Here is a 25,657-nt window from a genome sequence, read left to right on the forward strand (position 1 = left end):
GTCAGCACGGAGCCTGATGCAGGGCTCGGTCTCAGATGGTGACCTGAGTCGGTACCGAGTCAGACGCTTAACTGACTGACCCCCCAGGTTCCTCTCTTCATGGATGTGTAAACTCAGGACTGGGCCTGGGCAGGGGGAGTAGTAGGGGTGCCTGGGTACCCTGTGTCCCAGAAAGGAAGGGGGTGAGTGGACACAGGAGCCACGTGGAGGTGCTCCCTCCCACCAGGCCACCAAAGCGTGAGGGTCAGTGGCGGTGAGGCGGGAGCGTGCACGTCTCTGCTGACGGACTGAACACACCGGGAGTGTGATGAACAGCAGGACACCTGCACCGGCCCAGGTGAAGCTGTCGCTCCCATGGGAAAAAGTGACTTTGGGGCAGGGGTGCCATCTTCGGCCGTGAGGGGACCTGTGGATGCTGCCCCCTCGAGGACCATGAGAGGCCCGGGGCCTCTTGCCGGAGAAATCAGCAGGACACAGCCCACGTTGAGGGCCACCCTGCCCAAGAACTGGCTTCAAATTTTCAAAAGTCACAGGGTCACATAAGTCCAGAGGAGACAGCCTCGTTCCAGACTGAGGGAGTGCAGAGAAACGGTCCAGCTGAGCGCTGTGGCCGTGCAGGGCCTGTGGGGCCTCCGGGTCCAGGGATGCTCGTGTCAGGGAGCCCTCCTCTGTGGGACGCCTACCAACCAATTCTGGCGATAGGATCTGATTCAAGCAATTAAACGGCATATTCAAGAAAACCAAAAGAGAAAGTTGGTGAGCTGCAATATAGACCTGGAAAGATGTCTCAGAATGCGGCACAGAGAATCAGGAAGAGACAAGAGTCAGAAGTGTCATTGGGGGAATGTTCCAGAATCGAGGAAAGCAAGGCATCTTCAGTCTCTGGAAGGTCCTGGCCAAGTCAGCGTGAAGGCAGAGCTGAGAGAGGCAGGCATGGCAGCGAGAGCCTGGCTTTACCGTGTGGTGTGGACAGTGCTGTGGGCTCACAGGCTTCCAGCCTTGGTCGCCCAGCCCCCCGGCAGGGGTAAGAACGTTCTTGGGCACCACGCTGACCCTCGGGCCTGACCCTGTGCGACCATTCGTTGAAAGTAGGAGTCCTATGCGTCCTGGTGACTTCTGAGTGCTGGTTACCTTCCAGGGGAGGCTTAATGAGCCCTGCTCCTTGAGCTGTTCACACGTTCAGGGGAACAGGTCGTGGCTGGGATGGACTGGGCACGGCCAGGCGGTTGGTGCAGATGCCGGGGGCGGTGGGGGGGGGGGGGGGGGGGGGCAGAGGTCACCGGCCTCCTCACCCGCCTGGGCTTCGTTTTCCGGGGACCAGCGTTAGAAGATGTCGCCCGCGTGCTTCTCGGTGGCGTGGGGAGCTTCGTGGTCTCTCCAGGGGCCCCTCTGCATCTGTCTGATAGCTCAGCAGAGGGGCCTGGCGGGGGTGTGCTTGGGTAGCCCGTTGAGGCGGTGGGGCGCGGGTGGGGGGGGGTCTCAGCAGCAGAAGCACTCCCTGGGTGAGCTGGCGTCTGCCGTCAGCACTGGGCACAGCCTGGAGCCCAGCCTGGCTGTGTGGTCAGGTCAGACAGGCCAGCACGTGGCTCGGAGTTAAGAGCGAAGAGAGGGCATGCTGCATCCGTTCTGTCCGGCGTGGAAATGAAGCAGGAGAAAACTCACCGAAGGGGAGTCGGGAAGCCAGTGGGGGGAGCTCTCGTGCCAACCCAGCAGGAGCGTCCGTTACAGGGAAGGACGCGCTGCGTCCCCTACCCACTGCGTCCCACCCCTGCAGCTCAGCCAAGGAGAAGCCTTTGTCGCCCCAGACGCTTGCTTCTCTCCAGTGGACTTCCATTCACAGCAGCCCTCCCAACTCCCCTTCTCCGTAAGATGACGTCTTTGCCTTTGTTCGTGGGAGTAGTCTATCACTTTTGCCATACAATGCTTGTCCCCAGTTGCAGTTCTTTGTTACTCCTAAATAAAACCATTTTTGCTAGTAGAATAACTGACTTTTACTTTTAAGGGCAACATTTTTTATCTAACAAACCAGAAGAAAATGTTTCCCATCTTGGCCGAGGTCGTGGAGTCCTGTGATTTGGGTGTCTCTTCTGTGGCTGGTGACACCCGCCTGCCCCAGGAACCTGTGCGTGTCTACTTTGTCGTTGGGCCGGAGACTTGGGGTGGGTCTCAGGGGAGGCAGGTCCAGGAACGCGGGCGAGAGGCAGACGCTCTGCTGCCCCGAGGTAGGCGGGTGGGCTGTGCCTGGTGGTCCTTGCTGTGTGACTTCCAGGGGATCAGGGCCAGGACGAGGGGCTGTGTGTGGGTGTCGGTGCAGGGGCACAGAGGCACCACCACGTGGGGGACCCCGCTGACTTTCCAGTCATGAAAGGTCTACTCCTTGATGCCCGAGGGAGGGGCCATCTGAACTCCCCAGAAGGTCCACAGTTGTAATTACTGGGACTTTTTCCTTTGTGACTTCTTTTGTTCCTCCACAGCCGGAACGTTACCCGTTTTTCCACAGAGCTGGTAATTATTGTCATTTCTGACAGTTTCCCATTTTCAGAAGCATAGCCGTGCAGCCTAGAGGCTCTTTTCCAGAACACCTGAGCTTGGGGGCAGGCATCCGCCACAGGGCCGAGCCTCGCACGCGTCCTCACTCCACGTGGGTGCGTTTCCGTCTCGTGGGGACTTCTCACTCTGCCCTTTCTCTGCGTGTGCCGTCTCACGGTCAGCGCTGCTCAGCGCTTGCCACCTGGACGTCTGGCCTTGCTGTCTCAGTCTCATGCAGGTCACTGCCCTCTGCTCAGTTCAGTCCCCGGAGAAGCCAGCCTGCTGGCCTCGGGCCTTTCTTGTCCACTGGGATATGCTGTCTGCAAAGACTCCCTTCCGGGTCTCAACCTCATGGCTGTCCCTACTGCCCAGCCTCTTCTGAGAACACTGGGCACCCCCGGACCTTCCGCACCAGCTCTCTCTGTTGAAGTGTTAGCTTGTGTCCTGGGCTTGCCCTCCCCTGCTTCCCTCTCCGGACGCTTCCGAGCTTTCTGCAGCCGCCCCTGAGCTCATCGAGGCCAGTGATAGCCCCACACGTGGGCATTTGTCCCCGAGCCCTTCCCATGATTTTCTCACTTAAGCTTACCTGTTTCTGAGGTTCTGTCGTTTTGTAGATGAGAAACATAGAGTCAAAACTGTGCCCAGGGGCACTGCCCCCGCTCAGGCTCCTGCCCCACACGGAGTCCTCCCTGCTCAGCTTGCTGTGCATCTGAAGTCCAGGGTTCTAGATCGCCACTATCCATCCAGGAGATCAGAGAGGATTCCTGTGTGTCACCCTGTCTCGGGCTACTCCCTCCTCCGTCTGCCCTCCTGCCCTGTCCGAGCCCCCTGGGCTCTCTCCCCTCCTCTTGGCAGCTCCCCGGTGACCCCATCCCCCTCAACAGGGGGGTGATGGCTTAGATTTTAAAAAATATGTATATTTTTTTAATTTTTGAGAGAGAGACAGAGTGCAAGCTGGAGAGTGGCAGAGAGAAAGGGGGACAGAGGGCTCGAAACTGGGCTCTCCGCTGTCAGCACAGAGCCCAGTGTGGTGCTTGAACTCAGGAACCTGAGCTGAGAACATGAGATTGAACATGAGATTGGAACCTGAGCTGAAATCAGGGTTTGGATGCTTAACTGACTGAGCCACCCAGGCGCCCAAGTGGCTTAGATTTTTAAAACACGTTTGTGCTAAAAGATATTGTTAGGACAGCTGATCAAATTAAAATAAGGCCTGATTAGGTAACAGTAATGTTAGACTTTTAAAACATGTAGTGACCTAACACAGACCTAATGTGATGGTCACCAGGGCTCTGTTGTCCCTCCTGGCTCAGTGCTGGGTAAAGGAGACCTTAGACAAGAAAAGGGGGCAGTGAGGAACCCAGCAGAAGGGGCAAGTGTGAACACTCGTTTTAAGAGAAAACGCAGGTTTCTGGGAATGCAAAGTGGTGTAGCCACTCTGGAAAACAGTATGGTGGTTCCTCAAAAACCTAAAAATAGAACTACCCTTCGACCCAGCAATTGCACTACTAGGCGTTTATCCAAGGGATACAGGTGTGCTGTTTCAAAGGGACACATGTATCCCGATGTTTATAGCAGCACTATCAACAACAGCCAAAGTATGGAAAGAGTCCAAATGTCCATTGCTGGAGGAATGGATAAAGAAGATGCGATATATGGGGCTCCTGGGTAGCTCAGTCGGTTGAGTGGCTGACTTCAGCTCAGGTCGTGATCTCACGGTCTGTGAGTTCGAGCCCCGCGTCGGGCTCTGTGCTGCCAGCTCGGGGCCTGGAGCCTGCTTCAGGTTCTGTGTCTCCCTCTCTCTCTCTGCCCCTCCCCTGCTCATGCTCTGTCTCTCTGTCTCAAAAATAAATAAAAACAAATTTAAAAAAAGATGTATATTTATACGATGGAGTATTACTTGGCAATCAAAAAGAATGAAATCTTGGAGGGTGTTATGCTCAGTGAAATTAGAGAAAGACAAAAATCATGACTAAACTCCTGTGAGGACTTTAAGGGACAAAACAGATGAACATTAGGGAAGGGAAACACAAATAATATAGAAACAGGGAGGGGGACAAAAGAGAAGAGACTCATAAATATGGGGAACCAACGGAGGGTTGCTGGAGGGGGTGTGGGAGGGGGGATGGGCTAAATGGGGAGGGGGCACTAAGGAATCTACTCCTGGAATCACTGTTGCACTACATGCTGACTAGTTTGGATATAAATTTAAAAAAACAAAAAATAAAACAAGTGAAAAAAACGAAACAAAATGCACGTTCGGGGCTCCTCCTGGTCGCCCAGAGAGTGCCCGTGTGCCATCTTGACGGGGCTGGCAGTTCAAGGCTGCACGTGGCTGGCTAATCAGTGTCTCCTTGCAGCGCACTTACCGAATGCCAAAGGAAGTCCGCGTGGAGCCCCAGAAGTTCGCCGCGGAGCTCATCCACCGCCTGGAGGCCATCCAGCGGACACGGGAGGCCGAGGAGAAGCTGGAGGAGCGGCTGAAACGCGTCCGGATGGTGAGTGAGCCTTCTGGGAGAGGCCACGGTGCGGCTCGGGTTCTGGATGATCTTACTGCGTTTTGGTGGAGTTAAGGGCAGCTTCAGGCTCCCACGAGCTCCCTCCTGGGTCTCCCAGAGTGCTGGCTCCCGACGCCCTCTGACCCTGCCCTGGTGGCTGGCCGCTCTCCTGTGACGGGGGCCCGTCTGAAGCCGCCACCGCTCCTGTGCGGTCTTCACCGTCTCCTGGGGAGGAGGTCCCCCTGGCGGGGACCCCGAGCCCGGTCTGAGAGCAACCAGTAAGGCACTCAGCAGCCGCTCCTTGGCCTGCGGGGAGCTGGGGTTCCTGTGCCACCTGCTTCTGGGGACGTGTGGAGAGGCTGGCAGAGACCACGCCCTGCTGTCATCCCCAGGCGGTGGCCACATCGGAGCTACATCGGCTCGGCTCAGGAAGGCAGTTTTGGCAGACGACTCAACGCGTACCACGTGCATACTGACCTCTCCTTTCAGCCCAACCCCCTTCCCGCTCCCTCCCGTGTCCCACATGCCCCCGCGGCCCCGCCAGGTCCCAGGGGCGCCGGGCACACGTGTGGAGCAGAGTGTGCCCTTGGCACGGGGCCTGGGGGCTCCCACCTGTCATCCCGAGTGCAGAAAGGGTCACGTTCAGAAATAGGCTCCTGTGCCTTGTTTTCTGACCCGTGGCCTTGCCGGGCAGAACGTGGAGTGCTGGGACAATTGCGTGTGGTTTGTGACTTACCTGCTCTGATACTTCTCGGCCTGTAGCTGTCAAAGAGACATGTGGCTTATGTGGCCTGTGGGCGTCATCCTGCAAGACTCATTCCCACGTGTGCTCGGGTTTCCGTCCTGAGATGTTGATGACAGACATGTCCCTTGAGCACGGCCTTCCCCGTGCTCCTCACGCCTCACCAGGCTGTGTGTCCCCGAGGCCCCAGTGCCCCGTGCTCCCGGAGCCAGGCGCCACTGTGTCGCTGGAGACAGGCCTTTGCTTTTCTCCAGCAGGTAGGAATCTCCTTCTGAAACTAAGAAAGGTCACCACTGGCAGCACCCGGCCGGCTCGGTCGGTGGAGCGTACGACTCTTCCTCTCAGGGTTGTGAGTTCAAACCCCACGTTGGGTGTGGAGTTTGCTTTAAAAAAAAGAAGAAGGAAAAACAGTCACCAACGAGTGGCGTCTTGCACTTTTTCCCTCAATACCTCATGCCCGATGCCTGAAACCCAAACCATGACTGCTGTGGGGGTGCCTGGCGCATCGCTTGGTAGGCATCCGACTCGTGATTTTGGCTCAGGTCGTGATCCTAGGGTCATGCGATTGAGCCCCACATAGGACTCTGTGCTGAGCGTGGAGCCTGGTGGGATTCTCTCTTCCCCTCTCTCTCTGCCCCTCTTGCAGGCTTGCTCTCTCTTTCTTTCTCTCTTTCTCTCTCTCAAAACACAACACAAAGAAAAACACACCCAAAACAGGATTGTCTTGAAGGAATTGTTTCTCTACCTGATCACCCGATACTCACTTACAACACGGACCTGAGCCCTGCTCAGACTCTGTCCGAACCCCCAGGAGGGGCCTGCTGTCTCACCTTCCGTGTTCCCCCGGTGAGTCATGTGCACCTGAAGTCTGGAGATGCCATCGTAAGGGTTGTCATGGGGTCCAGCCACAGTCACACCTGGCGGTTTCCTGTCCTGCCCTCCATGCATCACACACGGTGCTGTGCCCTTGCCGTCCAGGGTTCCGGAGCCCCCTCATATGACACCCAGGTTTGAAATGAGGGGCCAGTCCACCCCCCACACTTTTCAGATTTCGAATAGCGTTTCAAAACCTGGGGTTCGCGGTGGGCACCAGGAAGGCTGGGGTGGTCATCGAGGTGAATGGCCAGATGGCGTGCTCTCCGAGAGGGAGCCCGCATGAAAGTTTTTGTTTTTTTTTTTAACATTCATTTTTGAAAGGCAGAGAGAGACAGAGTGTGAATGGGGGAGGGCCAGAGAGAGAGGGAGACACAGAAACAGAAGCAGGCTCTAGGCTCCGAGCTGTCAGCACAGAGCCCGGCATGGGGCTTGAACTCACGGACCGAGAGATCATGACCTGAGCCAAAGTCGGCCGCTCAACTGACTGAGCCACGCAGGCGCCCCTATGAAAGTATTTTTAAGCACCTGGGCAGGGACACTAGGTTTTTCTTACCGGCATCTTCTTGTCTCCCTCCCTCGTCGTGACCCGGTGACTCCCGTGTAGGCAGCGCAGTGCTGGCCTGGGCGCCGGGCGTGTGCTGACCCGCTGCCTGTTTGCCAGTCTGGGTTGCAGCGAGGGTGGGGGCGGACGTTCAGTGGGCATCCACGGAGGCCACCTTCCCCGTCAGGGTCCAGCAGAGGCCTCCGTGAGTGAAGGGACTGTCAGGGCATGGCCTGTCAGGTAACCTTCTTTGAGAAATCAGTGTCGGACACAGAGTTGCCATGAGGCACGGCGGGTTTTACAGGAGCCAAGCCCTGGTTTGCGTGCCGTCGTGGAGCTGGCACCATGGCGCGTCCGCGGCCCAAGCACGCCTCCGTCAGTGCCTCCTGAGTACGCTCACGAAGTAAAAGTACCCTGTGGTTTGTGAAAGAAGTTTAAGGAAGGAGACTTTCAAACCTTCTTGCCGTAGAACCCGGCTGTGGTAATTGTGTCAAGTTTGTCCTCGTGGCTCGGTGTGCCCGTGGCCCTGCAGGTCACTGTGCGGGACGGGCATTTTAACAGCCATCGGTATTCGGTGTATTTTTCTCATGTCTGAGTCTTAGTCTCCTGTTGTCTGCGGCCTCCCTGTCAAGGGCGTGCGGTTGTGCCTGGATCTCCCAGGAGCTGTCATGGGGGGCTGGGCCCGGCCACAGAGGGTTGCCCAGTGCCTGTGACTTAACACAAGATGTTCAAACGAGTAGCCCCTTGCATTTCCTGGGTATCGATTTGGGAACAAATCGGCAGGCCCGCGGTGGCGTCTGGACAGGATTGCCAGGCTCCATGTCACAGTCTCTGGCCTGTAGCCACTCTGTCCCCATAGGCTTCCCTCGGACCCTGGGGGGCTCGCTGCCCCACAGCTGGCTGTGCGGTGCCATCGGATGCCCTGAGTGTTTAAAACAAAACAGGAGAAAGTCAATTCTAATTACGTACGTACAGGGAATCCGCGTGGACGTGAGAGTCCCTGTCTTGTATGATTTTACAAAATAAGGCTCATATAAATATGCCATAAACTATAGTCTTTTTTTAAAGAAGAATAACTACAAATTTTTAAATAAGAGTTTTGTTGTAAAATTCGGAAAATAAGAACAAAGAAGAAAGTGAAAATTCTTAGCTAGACAGTTTGGTGAACCTGTAACATTTCAAAACCGTAAAACCAATTTCCTACATGTTCAGAGCCACTGAGACAAGCTGGCTCTCAGCCCAAGCTGTCCGTCACCACCCCATGCCGCCCCCCGGGGACTGCAAGAGCCCCTCCTCCTTAACCGTAGGGGTCAGTGTCCGTCGAGGGCAGAGTGGGGGGTCCGGCATGGGACGTGGGGTGGGGAGCCCAGGGCCCCGGTGTGCCCGAGAGGGGCGTGTTCACCCTCCCCGCAGCCATGCGCCTGCCCTCTGTCCTGCTCCGTGCCACCTGCGACCTGAGCGTGGACTGAAGTGTCTGCAGCTGACCGCCTGTCCTGGTGACGTGGAGACGCTTTCCCATAAGTGAAAAGTTTCTTGTGGATTTTGTGAGATTTGTTTCTGGTACAGTACAGGGGTAGCTGTCCCATCCTTTCTGGTCACTACCGGCTGTACCCACCGTTATTCTGGTGTCCACAATTCAGTGAGATGAGAAAATAAATACAGGACTTGGCTGGTCAGATGTTATATTTACAGATAGGGTCCTGTTGGCTGCCAGAGACTCCAGAGAAACCCAACTGGATTTAGTGTGACAGTTGACCCAGAATCACAGAGCAGAGCAATTAAGCAGAAAACGAGCTCTTCTGTACAAGGGCGTATTTCCTTTGAAAATGTAATGGGAAAGGGACGATCAGGTTGCACAGTCGGTTAAGCGTCTGACTCTTGATCTCGACTCAGGTCATGATCTCCCGGTTTGTGAGTTTGGGCCCCACATCAGGCTCTGTGCTGACAGAGTGGAGCCTGCTTAGGATTCTGTGTCTCTCCCTCTCTCCCTGCCCTTCCCCCCCCCCCCAAAATAAATAAACTTTAAAAGCAAACAAAAGGAAATATAATGGAAAACATGGAAATAAAATTGAGGACTAGGAAAATCAACTGAAGAAATAAAAATATCTTTATTGAGAAGCGTAAAAGAACTAAGTCCCTCTGGAGGTTTCTCAGTGGGCGGGATTGGGTGGGCGTTGTGGTCCTCGAGCTCCTGGTGCATGGTGGGCGTGCTCACTCTCTCACGCTCCCCAGCACCCAGCGCCTCACCTGGCCTGCTCATCCTGGGCTCGGTGCTTCCGGCCCCCGAGATGGAGCGTTGCGGGCCTATTTCTTTGTTTCCGTGAGGACGAGGTTTCTGTGACTCGGCCGGTGCCAGGAGGTGACTCGTGACCTTGTCCTGCAGGAGGAAGAAGGTGAGGATGGTGACATGCCCTCTGGTCCCCCGGGGGCCACTCATAAGCTGCCTTTGGCCACAGCCTGGCACCACTTCCCGCCCCGCTATGCAGACGTGGGCTGCGTGGGTCTGCGGGACGCGCACGAGGAGAACCCTGAGAGCATCCTGGATGAGCATGTGCAGCGGGTCATGAGGACGCCGGGCTGTCAGTCGCCGGGACCCGGCCACCGTTCCCCTGACAGCGGGCACGTGCCCAAGATTGTGGGGGTCCTAGGGGGCGTGCCCCCTGGGCACAGTAAGCACGCACCTAAGTCCGGGGTGAAGCTGGATGCAGCCGGCCCACACCTGCACAGGCACGGCCACCACCACAGTCACCACGGGGCGGCCAGGCCCAAGGAGCAGGCTGAGGCTGAGGCCGCCCGCCGCATCCCGGGCAGCTTCTCTTGGGGCCCGGAGCTGCACGGCCACACAGCCAAGCCCCGTAGCCACTCAGAGAGTGTGGGCACCGCCCCCAATGCCAGCGACAGCCTGGCCTACAGGTGAGTGTCTGTGGCAGCCTGGGCCTTGCTTTGGGATCAGGGCTGTGGTTTCTTCATCCCTGAACCTATATCAGTAAGGGCCACGTGCGCCTTCCCGGGGAGGAAGGGGTCACAGTGAGAGGCTGTGTCTCCTGAGGGTTCTGTTCAGTTTTCTGGGCCACAGTTCCCCTTTAAAAGTCGTCCAGCCGGGGTTGCCTGCACAGACCGTGGGCATGTGGTGGCCAGAGGGCCCCAGCGCCCAGCATGAGTGCCTGGTCCTGCCTGGGGTCCAAGGCCATCCAGGGCTCTGGCCTTAGAAGGGTGCATGGATAGAGAGTAACCTGTTTCGGGGGAGGCGTCTGGGTGAGGGGTGACTGGGTCCCGGTGCTGCTGCCACCAGGTGGGTGGCGGGGCTGGGAGGGCGAAGGACAGGTGCTCCTGCCCTCCCAGCTGGTGCTGCGTGGACGCGTTGTGCTCCCCACCAGCCTAACCTCAGAGAACCCCCTGGCATTGGGGCGGAACCCGCGAGGACACACAGCTCTGTCAAAGCCACCACGTTCAGGTAGCCGCTTTCCGGCAACAGGCCACAAAGTAAAGGCAGCAGGTGACTCCCGGCCCCTTGCTTTTGTAGCGGGAAGTCTGGCACTGCCTCCAGAAGAAACGCCAAGAAGGCGGAGTCAGGGAAGAGCGCGGGAGCCGAGGTGCCTGGCCCCTCGGAAGACGCGGAGAAGAACCAAAAGATCATGCAGTGGATCATCGAGGGGGAGAAGGAGATCAGCCGGCACCGCAAGGCCGGCCACGGGTGAGAGGCGCCGGTGTCCCGGGTGGGTGTGGCCACACAAGCCACGGGTAAAAGGCACCCGGCGTCCTGGGTGGCGCGGGCACCAGCGTGTGGCACTAATTGACGAGCCTACAGCACGGTTCCGCCAGGGTCTTTGAAGCTGCGGCCTGGCCCCACCCACCTGTCCTTATACCCCGTGGCCGTGGCCGTGTGAGCTCGCTGACTCCTGCCCCGAGTGGGGCCCTGTGCCGGCCTTGGGGTCCTGACACAGCTTCGGTGTCCTGGGCAAGAGCGTCCGCTGCTGAGCTCGTTCTCAAGTCACCACATTTCTGCCTGACCTCCTCTTGCTGCGCCCAGCCCGCCAAGGGGGGCCCCGCTTTCACACAGCTGCCCTCACGAGCTGCTTTCTGGGTGGCTGACGCCTCCACACGACAGTGACCTAAGTTACTGGGGCAGTCAGGCAGGTACCTGGACGCCACTCCAGACAGACTGCGCAGGACAAGTCTTCTCTGATCGCACCTAGTCACCCCCTAGCCGTCGGTGGTGTCTGCACCCTCTGAACTCTGTACTGGCCCCACAGAGCCGGAGGCTGCTCTGGAGGGTGTGGAGCCAGGACCCCAGACGTGCCATTGCCGCCTCGCGTGGGTCCGTCCGTTTTGGGGGGACCATGGGGGACTGGGGCTGGCCCGGACTGCACGCCTCACCCCCAGACCAGCTGTCTGGGCCGTGGGGCTGGTGCCCGTGGGTGGGCTGGCCACCCCTCCTTCCTCAGTCTCCCGCTTCGCTGACTGTCTGTTTTGGATATGGTTGGGGACGGTAGATTGCGCGTGTGTGGCGGCGGTGGGGGGGGGGGGGTGTGGGGAGGGGTGGGGAGGGGAGAAAGGGAGAAGTGGGTAACCACCTGCCAGCCAGCCCATCCTGAGCAGAGACGTGGGACTCTCCACCCGTGGGTCCCTGTGTCTGGTCTCCACGTGACTGTGGGAACAAGGCTCCCGCCAGTGTTCGGACACCTTTGTGGTCACAAAACCTGTCCTGGGTGAGGGTCTTTCCAGAGCCCCTCTCCTGCTTTGGTTGGGTTTCTCTGGATTTCCTTTTCGGGTTTCCACAAGGAATGGCTCTGTTCTGGCCGTTCCTCCCACGCCAGATGGAGGGTTTCTGTGGTGGAAGAATAAAAGGCCCATCTGGAAACAGTCTCAGGTTGGAAGGTGCTTGATGTCAGGATGGGCCATTTTAAATGGTGGCATTTCAGTATCCCTGCCAGGTCTCCCTGGCCTCCCTGGAGTTGGGGGACAGTGTGCCTCTGTCTTTGTTGCTCTTACATCATACAACAGGTAGGCAGGGGGGTGGAGGCATGGGGCAGCGAGAGAGGGAGGACGTGGGGGGGCCAGGCGATGGGAGGTGGGTGGGGGGCAAGGAGAGGCTGGGGGTGGGCCCCAGAGCCAAGGTCTCCCTGTGGCTGGCCCCGTGGGCTCTTTAGGAGGGAGATGCCATCTTTCCTGGGGCAGTTCCGGGACTGCGAGGGCACTGAGCCTGGGGGCCCTCTTCCAGGGTTCCCTCCTGGTGCTAAAGCCCCCCTTTCCAAGGGCTCCAGCCAAGGCTAAGAGAGGCTGATGTTTTCGGTATAATTCAGCGTGCTGCAAAGAGCTGTACTGCACAGCTCTAGAGCGTTTTGTGTTGGGTAATGAAGGCAGAGAGAGGTGTGTGATCCCACGGGGGAAACATTTGAAAAAATGAAAAATTGTATGTTTAGAGTTACGCTGATTGTGTTTAACGGGAAGGAGAATATACCAATATAATGAGAGTAGGTACTTCTAAATTAAGATTTTTAGATTGTTTTTACTTTGGAATTTCCTATATGGTTCAGTTTTCTCACAAAGAGCATTTATTTTGATACTAAAATGTTTTTTAAAAACAGTGAAAAGTTTTTTTTTTTTTTTGAAGTTTTTATATAGGGTATGACATAGTTCAGTAAAGTTGTTAAAAATTAGTTACAAAAGGGGCACCTGGGTGACTCAGTCGGTGAAGCGTCCGACTTCAGCTCAGGTCGTGATCTTGCGGTCTGAGAGTTCAAGCCCCGTGTCAGGCTCTGTGCTGACAGCTCAGAGCCTGGGGCCTGCCTCGGATTCTGTGTCTCCCTCTCTCTCTGCTCCTCCTCCACTCACACTTTCTGAAAATAAACAACCTTTAAACAATTCTTTAAAAATGAGTTACAGGGGCACCTGGGTGACTCAGTCAGTCAAGCGTCCAACTTGGGCTCAGGTCATGATCTCACAGTTTGTGAGTTCGAGCCCCGCGTCGGGCTCTGTGCTGACAGCTCAGAGCCTGGAGCCTGCTTGGGATTCTGTGTCTCCCTCTTTCTCTGCCCCTCCCCTGCTTGTGCTCTGTCTCTCTGAGATGAATAAATGTTAAAAAAATAAAAAGAAAGAAAACTTAAAAAAAGTAATAAATAAATAAAAATGAGCTACAAAAGGAGGGTGCAGCAGAGGAGCACGGTGTCCTGTGGTGTGGTGGGAGGGGTGGCAGGTGTGCCCCTGGTGGCCTCCACTGGCCCCGCCTGTGGCCAGGGTTCCAGATGCTGCCACACTCGTTCCTTTGCTCCCAAAGGTCTTCCGGTGCCAAGAAGCAGCAGGTACACGAGAGCCCCAGGCCCTTGTCCGTGGAGCGTCCCGGGGCCGTGCACCCTTGGGTCAGCGCTCAGCTTCGCAACTCCGTCCAGCCCTCTCACCTCTTCGTTCAAGACCCCACCATGCCACCCAACCCAGCCCCCAACCCTCTGACCCAGCTGGAGGAGGCCCGCAGGCGGCTGGAGGAGGAAGAGAAGAGAGCCAGCAAATTACCCTCAAAGCAGAGGTAGGGGGGCAGCGGGGAGGGCAGGCCACACCTCCAATCAGGGCTGCCTTGGCACTGCTTTGGGGCTGTAGCCCCCCGAGGCCTGGGCACCCCCCAGCAGTCCTGGTTTCTTCTTTCACTGAGCGCCACCCGGGGCACAGCACGTGGCCTTGCTGTGTGACAAGGGGCTGGGAGGGTCCTCCTGGGGTAGAGAGGGAGCCGTCTCCCCTCTGTGAGTGTGCACTCGCCCCGGGGCTCCACGGAGCTTCTAGACACTACGGTCAGGATCCCCCTGGCCGCTGTGCAGGCTACAGAGTGGGGGTCCTGGGGGGGTCCTTGGGCGGGGAGCCATAAACGGTGCCACGCACAGGTGGGACGGTGAATGTTGCTGAAGTACGCGTAGAGGTACAGTCTTCTCTGCAAGGGACCCCAAGCCCCATTGTCCCCAGCGCCATGCCCTCCTGGGCCTTGAGGGCCAGAGAGTCCCCGCCCACTGCTGACGCAGCCTCAGGCCAATGCGGCTCCCCACGCCCTGCCGCTCACCCTAGGGAGAACCCCTTTGTGGATGGCGGTCTTCTCTCCAGGCCAGAATGTGCCTTCCCCTGCCCTTTCTGCTGGGCCTTGAGGTCACTTTTCCCCAAATGTACCAGCGCGTTGGAATTCCCGGACAGATCCGGGAAATCTGTATTTTCCACCGAGGCCCCGGAGCATGGTCACACGGTGGCCCTGTTCTTGGACGTTGCCAGCGCCCCTTGCCCAGTCATGGTCACTGGGCATGTTTCCTGGGGACCTCACTGTGTGGGGGGCCGTCCAGCTCTTGGGAGGCTGGTGTCAGGATGCAGGCCATCCCTGCTACCTGTCTTATCGGGCAGAGCCAGGAGCCTGACTGCGTCCCCTGGTCATTGAGTGTGACCACGTTTATGGCCACCTGTCTCACACCCTGTGACCCTGTCAACATAGAACCAGAGAGCCGGCTCGGTGCTGCGGATGCTGCTTCGTCTGACGGGGCCTGTGACCTGGAGGCGGACAGGGCGGCAGAGTGGCCGGCGGGGAGGGGCTGGGGCATATGGGTAGGAAGTCTTCCCTGCTGCACAGAGCCTGGGAACGTCGTCCTTGCCACGCACTGGGGGTGTAGGGCTCACGTCTGCTCTTCACCGCAGCAGCCGGCAGGCCCTGTGTGTGCTCGTGCCGGCCAGAGACGCCAAACTGGTCCACACAAGCCTCTGGGGAATCCGTATTTGGGCCGTGAGGCTCCTGACAGGGTTTTGGCCACCGGCTCCGGCGTCTCCATTTGTCGCCGGTCCAGAACGTGGGCCTTTTGTAAGCGACTGCAGACACGGATGGAGGTCCGAGTTCCTTGTGGGGTGACCCACCCCCACCCCGCCCCGGCTGGCGGAAGACAAGTCACCGTCAGGGCTGCACAACATCGCGTCCGGGGCAGACAGCTGTTGGGAAAGCTGCTCGGGATGGAGCAGCAGAGGAGCGCGGACGAGGATGAGCACGCGGACGAGGCCGGAGCCAGGCCGTCCCCGAAGGCTCTTTTCAGTGTGGAGGAAGGGTCGGTGGTTCCCCGGAGTGTCATCCGCCGAGGAGTCCAGGAACTCTGGATTAACTGGAGCCTCGTGTTTCCTCACCGGCCCCGACGGAGCCCTGGAAGCCCCCGTCGTGTGGTGTGGTGTGGTGTTTTGTCCGCCCCACACGGTGGGAGCCTGGTTCGGCGGTGACGGACCCTCCCCGGGGCTCCTGCTCCGTCTGCCTGTCTGTGGCCCCACTGTCACGGCGGAGCCTTGGCGGAGGCCCGACCCCAGCACACGCAGCTCACCGCCGTGGTTGTTCCCTAGGTATGTGCAGGAGGTCATCCAGCGGGGGCGCTCCTGTGTCAGGCCAGCGTGCACACCTGTGCTGAGCGTGGTGCCAGCCGTGTCCGACTTGGAGCTCTCGGAGACAGAGTACGTGCGCCCCCCGAGGGTCTCGGTACCGCTTACTCCGCCTCCCGCGGGGGAGCCACTGTTCCCAGGATCTGGGGCGTCGCGCCGGAAGAGCTGGAGCCGGCCTCAAGCTTCCGGTCTCTGTCAGAGGAGACGTGGGCCGTCCTGTGTGACACGTGGCCACCGGGCCAGGGAGGGAGCTCTGACCTGCTGCCTCCACTCTGGCCCCGTGTGCCCACCCGCCTTTACTTTCCTGAGCTTCCCGGCCAGCCGTTGGGGCTCGGTGGTCTGCGACTGGTGGTGCCTCTCCTGGCCCAGCACCGCGGGCGTGTGTGTCCGGGTGCCGTGAGCACACGGAGTCTGTCTGGCTCTGTTCTTGCGTGGAACGTGGGAACAGGTGCTTGGCGCGTCCGCTCCCCAGGCAGGCGTGGTGCAGGGCAGGTGTTGGGGACCTCATGTAGACGGTGCCAGCCACCCAACCCCTGTGCCTCTGCTCAGAACAGAGCAGAAATGGGGTCCCCCGCCTCATCCCACACAGTGGCTCATCACGTCCAGCCGGATGCCTGAGTGACTTAGAGCTTCCCCACCAGGTCACTCCTCGAGGGTGGTCTCTGGGGCGGGGAGGGGCCCTGCATCCCTTCTGCAGAGGACCCCCGCCACCATGTTAGGTTGCAGCACTCAGGGAAGGAAAGCAGGCACCCAGGAGCCCGGCTTGAGCAGCAGACGGCCAGCTAGCCCAAGGAACCGCCCCCTCTATCCCCTGGAGCACCAGGGAGACAGGGGGTCCCGTTGTGAGCTCAGGAGGCCTTCCCGACATGACGCTGCACCCGCTCCTGGCAGGGTGGCTGGTGGGGGCCAGGGGCTGTGTCCGAGCACACCTGGGCAGCTCCAGGGCGGTCACAGGGACGGGGACCACTACGGGACGGAGGGCGCGCTGCCTGTGCAATCTCGTCACCCATCAGGACAGGTGGCCCTTCGGAGTGGTCCCGGGCAGGAGACCGTGCTGGCCTCACAGCCCTCCCTGCAATTCTGGCCGGCCACTGCCTCTGCTCTTCAGACCAGCTGTCTGCGGTGGGGGTAGGGGGGCGGGCAGGTTCATTTCCAGACCCATACACGGTGCCATTCGCCCAGCCTCTGGCGTTCAGAGTTTCTGAAGCTTTAGGGCTTCAGGCCTCTCCTAAGGTACAGGTAGCGTCGCCCAGCCTAGAGGTGGGGGCTGCGTTTTTTCCCACGCCTCGCGATGGGATCCACCATGGGTTCTAGCCCTGAGAAACCATGTTCGTGTGGTCTGGGTAGGAGGTGACGTGCTCCAGCCAGCTCAGAACACAGGGAGGCTGGAGGCCACGGGCACGAGGGGAGATGAGCTGGCATCCATGCTGTAGATTTCGGAGAGTGTGGCCGGACCGGAGCCTCTGGTTGAGGCCCCACACGGAGTGAGGCCACAGGGCGCCTGCGGGTGAGGGGTATCCGGGCTTTCGCACTCGTGGTGTTTGCACACGGCCAGGCCGGCTCATCCTCTCTAGTCCTTATCCCCTGTTTGTAGGGGGCCCGAAGCCCTTTGGGGTGTGTCCTGTGTGACCCCGAGCCCAGCGGTCACCGCTGCGCCTCTGCCCCCAGGTCGAAGTCGCAGAGGAAGGCGGGCAGTGGGAGCGCCCAGCCGTGTGACAGCATCGTGGTGGCCTATTACTTCTGCGGGGAGCCCATCCCGTACCGGACCCTGGTGCGGGGCCGAGCCGTCACTCTGGGCCAGTTCAAGGAGCTGCTGACCAGGAAGGGCAACTACAGGTGAGGGCCGGGCGGCGCGGGAGACCCTGCGGTGGGCAGCACACGTGTTGGCGGCCGGGGCCCTGCGGCGTCTGTGTGCACGGGAGGGGAGATGAGGCCGCTGGGCCAGCAGAGGAGGGGACGAGGCCCTCACCTCCTCTCGCCGCCTCTGGCCCGCGTCCTCCAGATACTACTTCAAGAAGGTGAGCGACGAGTTTGACTGCGGCGTGGTGTTTGAGGAGGTTCGGGAAGATGAGACCGTCCTGCCGGTCTTCGAGGAGAAGATCATCGGCAAGGTGGAGAAGGTGGACTGACCCGCCAGCCGGGCCTCCGCGCCAGGTTGGGCCCTCGTCGGGCAGGGGCCAGGGCGGCCTCCGAGGGTCCTGTGGGTCACCTGCGTGGTGTGTATGCAGACAACACAACTACTGGCAGAAGGCCACCCGCCTCTTCGGGCCGTCTGTGTCCGGACGGGCAGGGGTCCCTCTGCGGGTCCCACAGGCCTCCGTCCTGCAGCTGACGAGGAGGGTGCGCGGTCCACTCCTCAGCAATACTCGGTCCGCCTGGGCGGGGAGCCCGCCCCGGAGCCACCTCGACCGCCCTCCGTGTCGCCCTGCTGCTGACCGCGGGGTAGGCCCGCCCGCTCCTCACCCCGCGCTCACACTGCAGGCTCTGCCCCTCCCCCTGGGACTCGTCCGCCGCGCCCAGCCCCGCTCGGGCCTGGCCCGGGCCTGGGGGGCCAGGGGCCCCGCGGGGGCCTCTGTAAATTGTACATGTCACCGAGTGCCTTCAACACAGCTTGTCTCTTGCCTGCCACTGTGTGGATCCGGCGCCGGAGCCCGGAGCGCTCTCCCTCCTCCACCCTCCGTTTCCAGAGCGCGGGCTCAGCGGGTCCCGGGCCCCCCCACCTCCCCTTTAAGGGCCCGTGTAAATATGTACATTTCTCAGGCCAGGGCCAGCGGGGTGGAGGGGGCTGCCCCAGCCCATTTTTCATGCGCTGACTTGTACAATTATCTTTTCAAAGGTACTTGGATAATAATGGAATAAAATCATTTTTGAACCTTCTCCGGCGATGGAGACAGCTGTTTTCTGTGGGTGGAGCCTGGTGGCCTGTTTGCCATCGTCCACCACGGCACTTCAGGCCTCTGAGGGTCCCCTGTGTGTGGGGGGTGTCCGGTGGAGGTACACTGACAGCTCTGGAGAGGGTGGGTTCCCAGACCCAGATCTGGGTCAGAGACCCACCCAGAAGGGCTGGGGGCAAGGGCTAGGACGCATTCAAGACGGAACGGGCCCAGGAGGTTCTTGGGGGTCGGGGGGCCGGCCGTGCTCAGGAACCACACACACCGTGCAGGATCAAAAGCTCTTTATTCACTGGCTCCTCAGTGAACCATCCGGTGTGGGGGCACCAGACGGTGATGCTGGGGGGGGCGACTACAGCTCCTCTTTGGGCTCCGTGGTGGAATTGGCTGGGGTCTCCTGGAAAGGGTCACAGAGCCCCGGCTAGAAGCTGTGCCCTTGACTCACCCCGGCCCCTGGCACCCTCACTGCCACGTCCAGAGACTGGGAACCTTGGGAAAGAGGCACCCACCGGCAAGGGGGCTGCGGGCTCCTCTGTGGGCTCCTCTGCGGGCAGCTCGCCCCCGTTGTCCAGGAACTTGGAGAAGGTCTCCAGGTCCCTGGTGCTTTTGTATTCAATCACCTAAGGAGGGACACGAGGCGCTGGAGAACACGCCTCACCCAGCCCTGCACCCCGGCCACATCCTCCCAGGCCCTGCCACTGGAGGCCCTGCCCTATCTCTTGGCCATGGCCGAGGCCCGAGGAAGGTGCGGACCGAGCCGCAGACCGAGGAAGACGGGGTCTCTTGCCCTACCTCACCTTGCGACCCGGCCCCGCGGGGAAGAACTTGAGGGTAGGGAAGCCGTGCACAGGGAAAGCCTCCAGCTCGTTGGCTGTGGCGTCCAGTTCCGCAATGATGATGTCCTCGTGGTCCTTGTACTTCTCGGCCAGGGCCTCCCAGGCCGCGGCCATCTCCTTGCAGTGGGTGCACCAAGGGGCGTCTAGGACAGCGGGGCGTTGGCACAGCCAGCAGAGGCCCCCACCTGCCCGCTGCCCACCACCCGTGGCCCGCTACACTCACAAAACTTGATAAACACATTCTTGGTTTCGTCGAAAGCCACCTGCTCAAAATTCTTGCCCACGAGGGTCTTGACCGGCCGCCGATCCCAGTCAGGGGGCAGCTTCTGGCTCAGGAGGTAGGGCTGGGGGAAACCAGGCCGGGTGCTTCACTGGGGGGCTCTCCTGGGCACTGCTGCTCCCCTCCCGCCCCCCCCCCCTTTCCCGGGTGGGCAGTTCAGCAGCAGACCTTGACCTCGCCGCCGAGGACTGCGTGGCAGAAGGCGGTGACGGAGGTTGCGGTGAGCGGCCCCCCGTGTGCAGGTGCGTACTTCTTGGTGGTCTCCATGTTGATGAAGCGCAGGGTGGGGGCCTCCTCGGCCTCGAGGCCGAAGTACTGCAGCACGTGGCCATTGTCGGCACCGACGTCCACGACCACGAACAGCACCTGCCGGCAGGCAGTCGGTGCCGGTCAGCCCACATCCCCACCACCCCGCCTCCCCCCGTCCCGGCCGGTACCTGCCCCCGGAATGGGGGAGCTGCCTCCCCGAAGCCAGCCAGCAGCTCCCGGTGGGAGGCCAGTGTCTGGTTGACAAACAGCAGCAGGTGGTTGAGGATCCTGGCCGAAAAGATCTTCGGCGACGTCTGCAAGGGCAAACCGCACTCGCGGGGGCTGGCTCCCCTGGACACGACCCCACCCCTGCAAATGCACCCACAGTCCAACTCACCCGGCTGTTGAATTCTGTGACCAGACGCATGCTGTGCGTGAGGAGGAAGTGCGACAGGTCGCCCTGATCCAGGCCCAGCTCTTCGTCCACTGGGAAGTCTGCCCGGCCCTCGTCAAACTGGACAACTCAGCGGGGGTCAGCAGGAGCCACGGCCCTGAGCCCCGACCCCCACCTTGGCCCTGACCCACCTTCTTGAAGAGCACCACGGTGTCCTTGGTGAGGCCAAACTTCTGAAAGAGCTTTGGCTGGTCAGTGAGGCCAAAGGTCATGTCCAGGGCATCCTGGGCCAGGGCCAGGAAGGTAGCCACGTCCTCGTCCTGCAGGTCCTAAGGAGCCCCAAGCCTGTGAGGTCAGCTGGCACCGCGGGCCCTGCTCCCATGGCCTGGACCCCAGTACCACCAGCTCACCTGGAAGAAGCCAATGACCACGACATCCCGGCCGTCGATCAGTGCCTGGGCACCGTCCTCGTCCTCCAGCCGGGTGGCACTGGGCCCCGCCCGCCGCCTCAGCCATTCAGCGATGCCCTCAGCCTCTCTGGGGCCTGCAAAGAGTCCCCTCAGCCCGGGCCCAGCCCCCCGCCCCTGCCCCCCTCGTGCCTGCTCCCCCTACCGGTGTACTCCTCCGGGTGTGTGCGGTTCCCATCGCGGAAGAACTTGAGCGTGGGGTATGCGGTCACAGCAAACTCCTCCGTCAGCTCTGTCTCTGCAGGCCCGTCCACCTTGGCCAGCCTGGCTTTGGCTGACTCTGCCGCCAGCAGGGCTGCGGCCTTGCTGTATTCGGGGGCCAGTGCCTTGCAGTGCCCACACCATGGGGCATCTGGGGGACAGGGCCATGAGTGTCCCCGACCGGCCTCCACAGCCCCAGCCTCGGCTCCTGCTCCCTCCCGGCCAGAACCTTGGGATCAGTCAGGTCTGGCAGAGAGCACTCCTATCCACGCTTCCCGAATCCTTTGGGGGCCCATCTGACCCTCTGCAGCAGAGCCAGACGCAAGGTCCCACACCGGGGGGCGGCGGGCGGTGGGGGTGGGGGGGCGTGCAGCGGCCAGCACCGCCCTGACAGTGAGTTTGAGAAGAACCCTCCAGCTGCCTGGACCACCTGTGCCTGCTTGCGGAAGCCTGCCATCTAGGAATGGCTTTCATGTGTGTAAAGTTTTGCAAGAATCCACCGAAGAGGGGGCGCCTGGGGGGCTCAATTAGTTGACTGTTTGTCTGACTCTTGAATTTGGCTGGGGTCATGATCTCACGATTCATGGGATCGAGCCCCACATCGGGCTCTGAGATAACAGTGCAAAGCCTGCTTGGGATTCTCTCTCTCTCTCTCTCTCTTCCCCTCTCCTGCTCACGTGCTTGCTCTCTCAACATAAATAAACATTAAAAACATGTCTTCTTTAATGTTTATTTATTTAATGTTTATTTAGAGAGAGAGAGAGAGCGCGTGCACTCTCAAGTTGGGGAGGGGCAGAGGGGGAGACACAGAATCCGAAGCAGGCTCCAGGCTCCGAGCTGTCAGCACAGAGCCCCACGCAGGGTTCGAACTCACAAACTGTGAGATCGTGACCTGAGCCAAAGTCAGACGCCTAACCGACTGAGCCCCCCCAGGCGCCCCTATTCTTTTTCTAATCCATAGCAGAATGCTATAGGCCTGAATGCTATGTGGCCCCTCACAGAAAGAGTTGCAGATGGATGGTGATCTAGGGTCTTCCCTGCACCTGTGCCTCCCTCCCCAGCCCCACCCTCCCCTGCTCAGGCTGGACGCCCCCAGGCCCAGCTCAGTCCCAGGGCTTTGCTTCAGGTGCCCTTCCATGGAGCCCCAGGAGCACAGCGGGGGGCCAAGTGCCCACAGTGCCAAGTGCCAAGTGCCCACGGGCCAAGTGTGCACAAGCCCGGGATACACAGGGTGGGGAGTTGAACCCCCCCCCCCCGCCCCGGGGGGCCCCTGTGGGTCCTCCAGCCCTCTGGCCCGGTGCACTCACAGAACTGCACCAGCAGAGTGCGGTGCTCCCTCAGGGCCAGGCCCAGGTTGCGCCGGCTCAGCACCAAGATCCCATCCTCCTCAGGGATTTCCTCCTTGGGGGGCTCCTCCTCGGGCTCCCCGGGCCCTGGCCCCTGGCCCTCTGGGCCCGAGGCCCCAAGCAGCAGCAGCAGCAGCACAAGCAGGAGCTGGCCGTCCATGGCAGTGCTGGGCCCACGAGGCGGGGGGCAGATAAGGGGGCCGGGGGCCAAGCAGCAGCTGCCACGTGGCACCCAGTCCTAGTCCCAGGAAGATAAGGCCACGAGGCTCCCCCCACCCCCGGGGGAGGGGAGGCAGACAGAGGCAACACCAAGGGCACCGAGACAAGGTGACGTTTAATAGGACTGTTCAGGGCACAGTGCCAGCCCAGGAAGGGGGTGTCCCAGGACCGGAGCAGAGGGTGTGGGGGTGTGGTCACTGGCTGCAGGGGCAGGGGAAACAAGGACCCCAGGTGGGCTGAGGACAGCCCCCGGGGTAGGGGACGTTCAGCTCTTCCAGTCTTGGCAGATGTGGAGGCCCCACTCCCAGGACATGTGGTCTGTCCTGTCATCGTCAGTGAAGAAGGACGTGACCACGTAGGCACCCCGCACCAAGGCTCCTCGAGGCACCTCCTCCACCGGGGTCACAAACTCATACTCCTGGGCGCTAGGGCCATAACTGCCCACCATGTACACCGCCTTGTCCACTGGGGGAGGGGGAGGTTGTCAGGGGCCACCCTCTGCCGCAGCCGCCCCCCCCCCAGCCCCCCAGGCCAGCCCTCCTCGCTGCCCTCACCACGCAGGCCCTGGCGGTAGGTGTGATGCAGACACTTGAGGCCACTGACGATCTCCTTATTGACCTGGGGGACAGAGGGTGTTAAGGGCCCCTCTGGGGGGGCTGGCCCTGTGCTGGCAGGTGTCCCCCGCGACAGCTGCCCTCACCTTAAAGGTAATCTTCACTTTGTAATCCACACCCTCCTTCAGGACAAACACCTGGTTTTTCAGTGCAGCCAGCTCCCCTGCGAGGGACAGTGTAGCTAAGTGTGACAGTGGAGACCCTGCCCCAGGAGCCCCATGGCGGGCGACGGGGGGGGGGGGGCAGTACCTGTGAGGTCCATGGTGATGGGCCCTGGAGCCTGCTCAGACATCAACGTCAGCCTGGTCACCTGCACATTGGGCAGGCTCGGGTCTGAGGAGAAACCGGAAGTCACCAGGACGGCTCCCCCCCCCCAACCACCCCCGCCCCGCCCCAGCTGCCCGGCCTCCGCCCCTCCCCTCCGGGCCCAGAGCCCTACATACCCATGAGGGGTGGCAGGGGCCCCAGCAGTGCCCGCTTGTACTTGACCAGGCTCTCGTCATCAGGGTCCAGCTGCTGGATCTCCTGGAGGCTCTTCCTCCCCGGGGCCCGGTACTCAGGCACGGCCTCATCCAGTGCCTCGTCGGGCGACAGCTGTCTCTCCTCCTTGTCGGTCAGGAGGACTGAGGGTTGGGGAGGTGCATGAGCAGCTGTGACCAGCTGACCCTGGCATTCACTCATCAAACCGAAGCCCCCCACCTGGCCAGCTGTGCCTCTCAGTGCCCAGAGGGACTTGGTTCAGGGAGGGGGGTGGGTTAGGGAAAGGGATGTGTGCTCAGAGAGGGAGGGGTGCATGGGGTGTCGGGGAAGAGAGGTGGTCTGGGAAGAAACAGAGCAGCATCTGCACCCAAACCTTTTAGGAGGAGGCTGGGGGGTTGGAGAAGGCTCCTGAGAGAGGGAGCCAAGCGACACCCCGGAGGCACCAGCTGCCTTTTCTGGCCCAGCAACCCATCCATCCGGGGCTCCTCCCTGACTCTGAGGCCAAAGGTGGGGGGAAGGAAGATCCTGAATGGGGCACAGCCCCAAGGACTGGAGGCCACCACTGTGGAGTGGCAACCTCCGAGGTCTTCCCTGGGGCAGAGGCCCTGCCCTTCACATCTCGGAAAGCCTTCCTGCTGTCCCAGGGGTTTCTCTTCGTAGTGTTCCTGGCGCACAGAGGGGCTTCTCTCTAAACCCCTGCCTGCGCTCATGCTCTGAGGTTACCTCCCTGGGCGCCTTCAGACTCAGAGTCTCCTCGAGCCCCTTCCCATGGTGCCTGGCAGCAGGGGTCTCGCTAAACCCCTTCCCACAGTGTTTTGGGACAGGATCTTTTCCAGTCCATGCTCTCTGCACTCCAGGCTCCTCAATGATCACCACACGCCCTGAAGGAGCCCTCGCCCCACCCAAGGGAGGGGGGATCTCAGGGGCAGGTTCCCAAGGGGAGAGGGTCTCGCAGCCACCCTGGCTTCACAAACAGACCCGCCCACTCTTGGCTCCTTCTTCCGCCTCCCCCCCTCCCCGGCCTCCCCCCCCACCCCCCCCAGCCAAGGTCTACCCTGGACGAAGCCCTCCACGCCCGCCCCACCCCGCCAGAGCCCAGGCGGGGGACCACGCCACGATTTCCCCTCTAGTGCCCCCAAAGTTTCCGCGGGGGAGGGCGAGCCCCCGCCCCGGGCCGAAGCCTCCTCACCCCACCCTCCGCCCGAGACCCCCGCCCACGTGGCCGCCCTGGCCCCAGCCCAGCCCGCTCACCTCGGGCGCACAGCGCCAGCCGGAGCAGCTCCAGCAGCTGCGCCCCCAGCTCACACGCGTCCAGGCCCAGCATGGTGGCCCGCGGCCCGGCTCCGCCGCGGAGCCGCCGAGGAGCCGCCGCCCGCCCCGCCGCCGCCCGGCTCGGCGCTCAGCCCCGGCGCGACTGCGGTGAGCTCATCCCGGCCGGGAGCGCCCCCCGCGCCCAGCGCCGCGCCCGCGCCGCGCGCCCCCAGCCGCTCCGCGGACCCCGCGCAGCCCCGCAGAGACGCGCTTGTCGCCCGCACGGCGCCGGCACCTGGGCGTCCCCGCCGTGGGCGCACCAGGAGCCCGCACAGCCGCCGCGGTCACGGACCCAGCCGCCGGCCCAGCCTGCACCCCTCTCTGTCCGTCAGAGCTGCCCCACCCCTACGGCGCCCGCGAGAGCCTGGGGGATTCTCCGGGGAAGCCCTCTGGGAGGGGCGGGTGGGGGTGGGGGCGCCCAGTGGAGCAGGCGTGCCCCTCCTCCCCCAGGTCCCCAGGTCCCCAGGCTCTCGTTACCTGCAGGCGGTACAGGCCGCACCTGGGGCTCCACAGTCCCCCACCCCACCCCCACCCCCACCCATCTTCTGTCTGGGCAGAGGGGACTCCTGGAGTCTGCCCAGCCTGGGGAGCTGGGGTGTGTGTGTGTGTGTGTGTGTGTGTGTGTGTGTGTGTGTGTGTGTCTGCGCAGTCTTCTGGCTCCACATCCCAGAGGCTCACAGAGGACCCGTGTCCGCATACCCAGAGACTGGAGGTCCCACCCACAGAGCGAGATGCAACATGGAGGCACACAGCCATTCCCCTAGCGTTTATGGACTGGGTTGTGTGAATGTGCCCTGGTCTCTG

The 25,657-nt window shown here is 61.1% G+C and overlaps 3 protein-coding genes across 5 annotated transcripts in view; 1 reads left to right on the forward strand and 2 right to left on the reverse strand.

Annotated features, from left to right (window-relative positions):
* AXIN1 (axin 1) overlaps nucleotides 1-18,442 on the forward strand; it is a 63,784-nt gene extending 45,342 nt beyond the window's left edge. Inside the window, exons 5-11 of one of the 2 annotated variants that reach the window (XM_043561154.1) lie at nucleotides 4,890-5,027; nucleotides 9,570-10,099; nucleotides 10,710-10,880; nucleotides 13,464-13,709; nucleotides 15,530-15,637; nucleotides 17,234-17,401; nucleotides 17,568-18,442. In XM_043561154.1, coding sequence (XP_043417089.1) covers nucleotides 4,890-5,027; nucleotides 9,570-10,099; nucleotides 10,710-10,880; nucleotides 13,464-13,709; nucleotides 15,530-15,637; nucleotides 17,234-17,401; nucleotides 17,568-17,694 — 1,488 coding nt within the window. In that variant the 3' untranslated portion in view covers nucleotides 17,695-18,442. The remainder of the gene's footprint in view (nucleotides 1-4,889; nucleotides 5,028-9,569; nucleotides 10,100-10,709; nucleotides 10,881-13,463; nucleotides 13,710-15,529; nucleotides 15,638-17,233; nucleotides 17,402-17,567) is intronic. The other variant, XM_043561155.1, reaches the window with a different exon arrangement.
* Nucleotides 18,443-18,723: 281 nt separating this feature from the next.
* On the reverse strand, nucleotides 18,724-22,515 carry PDIA2 (protein disulfide isomerase family A member 2). Of its 2 annotated transcripts, XM_043561165.1 has the most exons (11): nucleotides 22,191-22,515; nucleotides 20,828-21,034; nucleotides 20,626-20,759; nucleotides 20,407-20,544; nucleotides 20,219-20,335; nucleotides 20,010-20,135; nucleotides 19,741-19,938; nucleotides 19,516-19,636; nucleotides 19,254-19,435; nucleotides 18,966-19,076; nucleotides 18,724-18,853 (listed from the first exon to the last, which is right to left on the reverse strand). In XM_043561165.1, the coding sequence occupies exons 1-11, from the start codon at nucleotides 22,387-22,389 to the stop codon at nucleotides 18,809-18,811; spliced, it is 1,578 nt and encodes a 525-aa protein (XP_043417100.1). In that variant the 5' UTR covers nucleotides 22,390-22,515; the 3' UTR covers nucleotides 18,724-18,808. The 2 variants fall into 2 exon arrangements, with proteins under 2 accessions (XP_043417100.1, XP_043417101.1); XM_043561166.1 differs by lacking the exon at nucleotides 20,010-20,135.
* A 30-nt stretch (nucleotides 22,516-22,545) lies between these two features.
* ARHGDIG (Rho GDP dissociation inhibitor gamma) lies at nucleotides 22,546-25,169 on the reverse strand. Its single transcript, XM_043561167.1, has 6 exons — nucleotides 24,794-25,169; nucleotides 23,506-23,685; nucleotides 23,312-23,395; nucleotides 23,149-23,225; nucleotides 23,003-23,066; nucleotides 22,546-22,913 (listed from the first exon to the last, which is right to left on the reverse strand). Exons 1-6 carry the CDS (start codon nucleotides 24,864-24,866, stop codon nucleotides 22,714-22,716), a joined length of 678 nt encoding a protein of 225 aa, XP_043417102.1. The 5' UTR covers nucleotides 24,867-25,169; the 3' UTR covers nucleotides 22,546-22,713.
* Between the last annotated feature and the right edge of the window lie 488 nt (nucleotides 25,170-25,657).

Source organism: Prionailurus bengalensis, chromosome E3 (assembly GCF_016509475.1).
Source record: "Prionailurus bengalensis isolate Pbe53 chromosome E3, Fcat_Pben_1.1_paternal_pri, whole genome shotgun sequence".
Lineage (NCBI taxonomy): Eukaryota > Metazoa > Chordata > Mammalia > Carnivora > Felidae > Prionailurus > Prionailurus bengalensis.

Bases quoted from the DNA above. Each gene is read 5' to 3' on its own strand.
- PDIA2 (XM_043561165.1), bottom strand. From the start codon at position 22,389: ATGGACGGCCAGCTCCTGCTTGTGCTGCTGCTGCTGCTGCTTGGGGCC. The intron at 20,136-20,218 runs GTGAGTTGGACT...TTGCCCTTGCAG, and splicing joins TCACAGAATTCAACAGCCGG to ACGTCGCCGAAGATCTTTTC. The intron at 19,436-19,515 runs GTGAGTGTAGCG...CCGCTGTCCTAG, and splicing joins GAATGTGTTTATCAAGTTTT to ACGCCCCTTGGTGCACCCAC.
- ARHGDIG (XM_043561167.1), bottom strand. From the start codon at position 24,866: ATGCTGGGCCTGGACGCGTGTGAGCTGGGGGCGCAGCTGCTGGAGCTG. The intron at 23,226-23,311 runs GTACTGCCCCCC...TGTCCCTCGCAG, and splicing joins CATCACCATGGACCTCACAG to GGGAGCTGGCTGCACTGAAA. The intron at 22,914-23,002 runs GTGAGGGCAGCG...CCCCTCCCCCAG, and splicing joins CTACCGCCAGGGCCTGCGTG to TGGACAAGGCGGTGTACATG.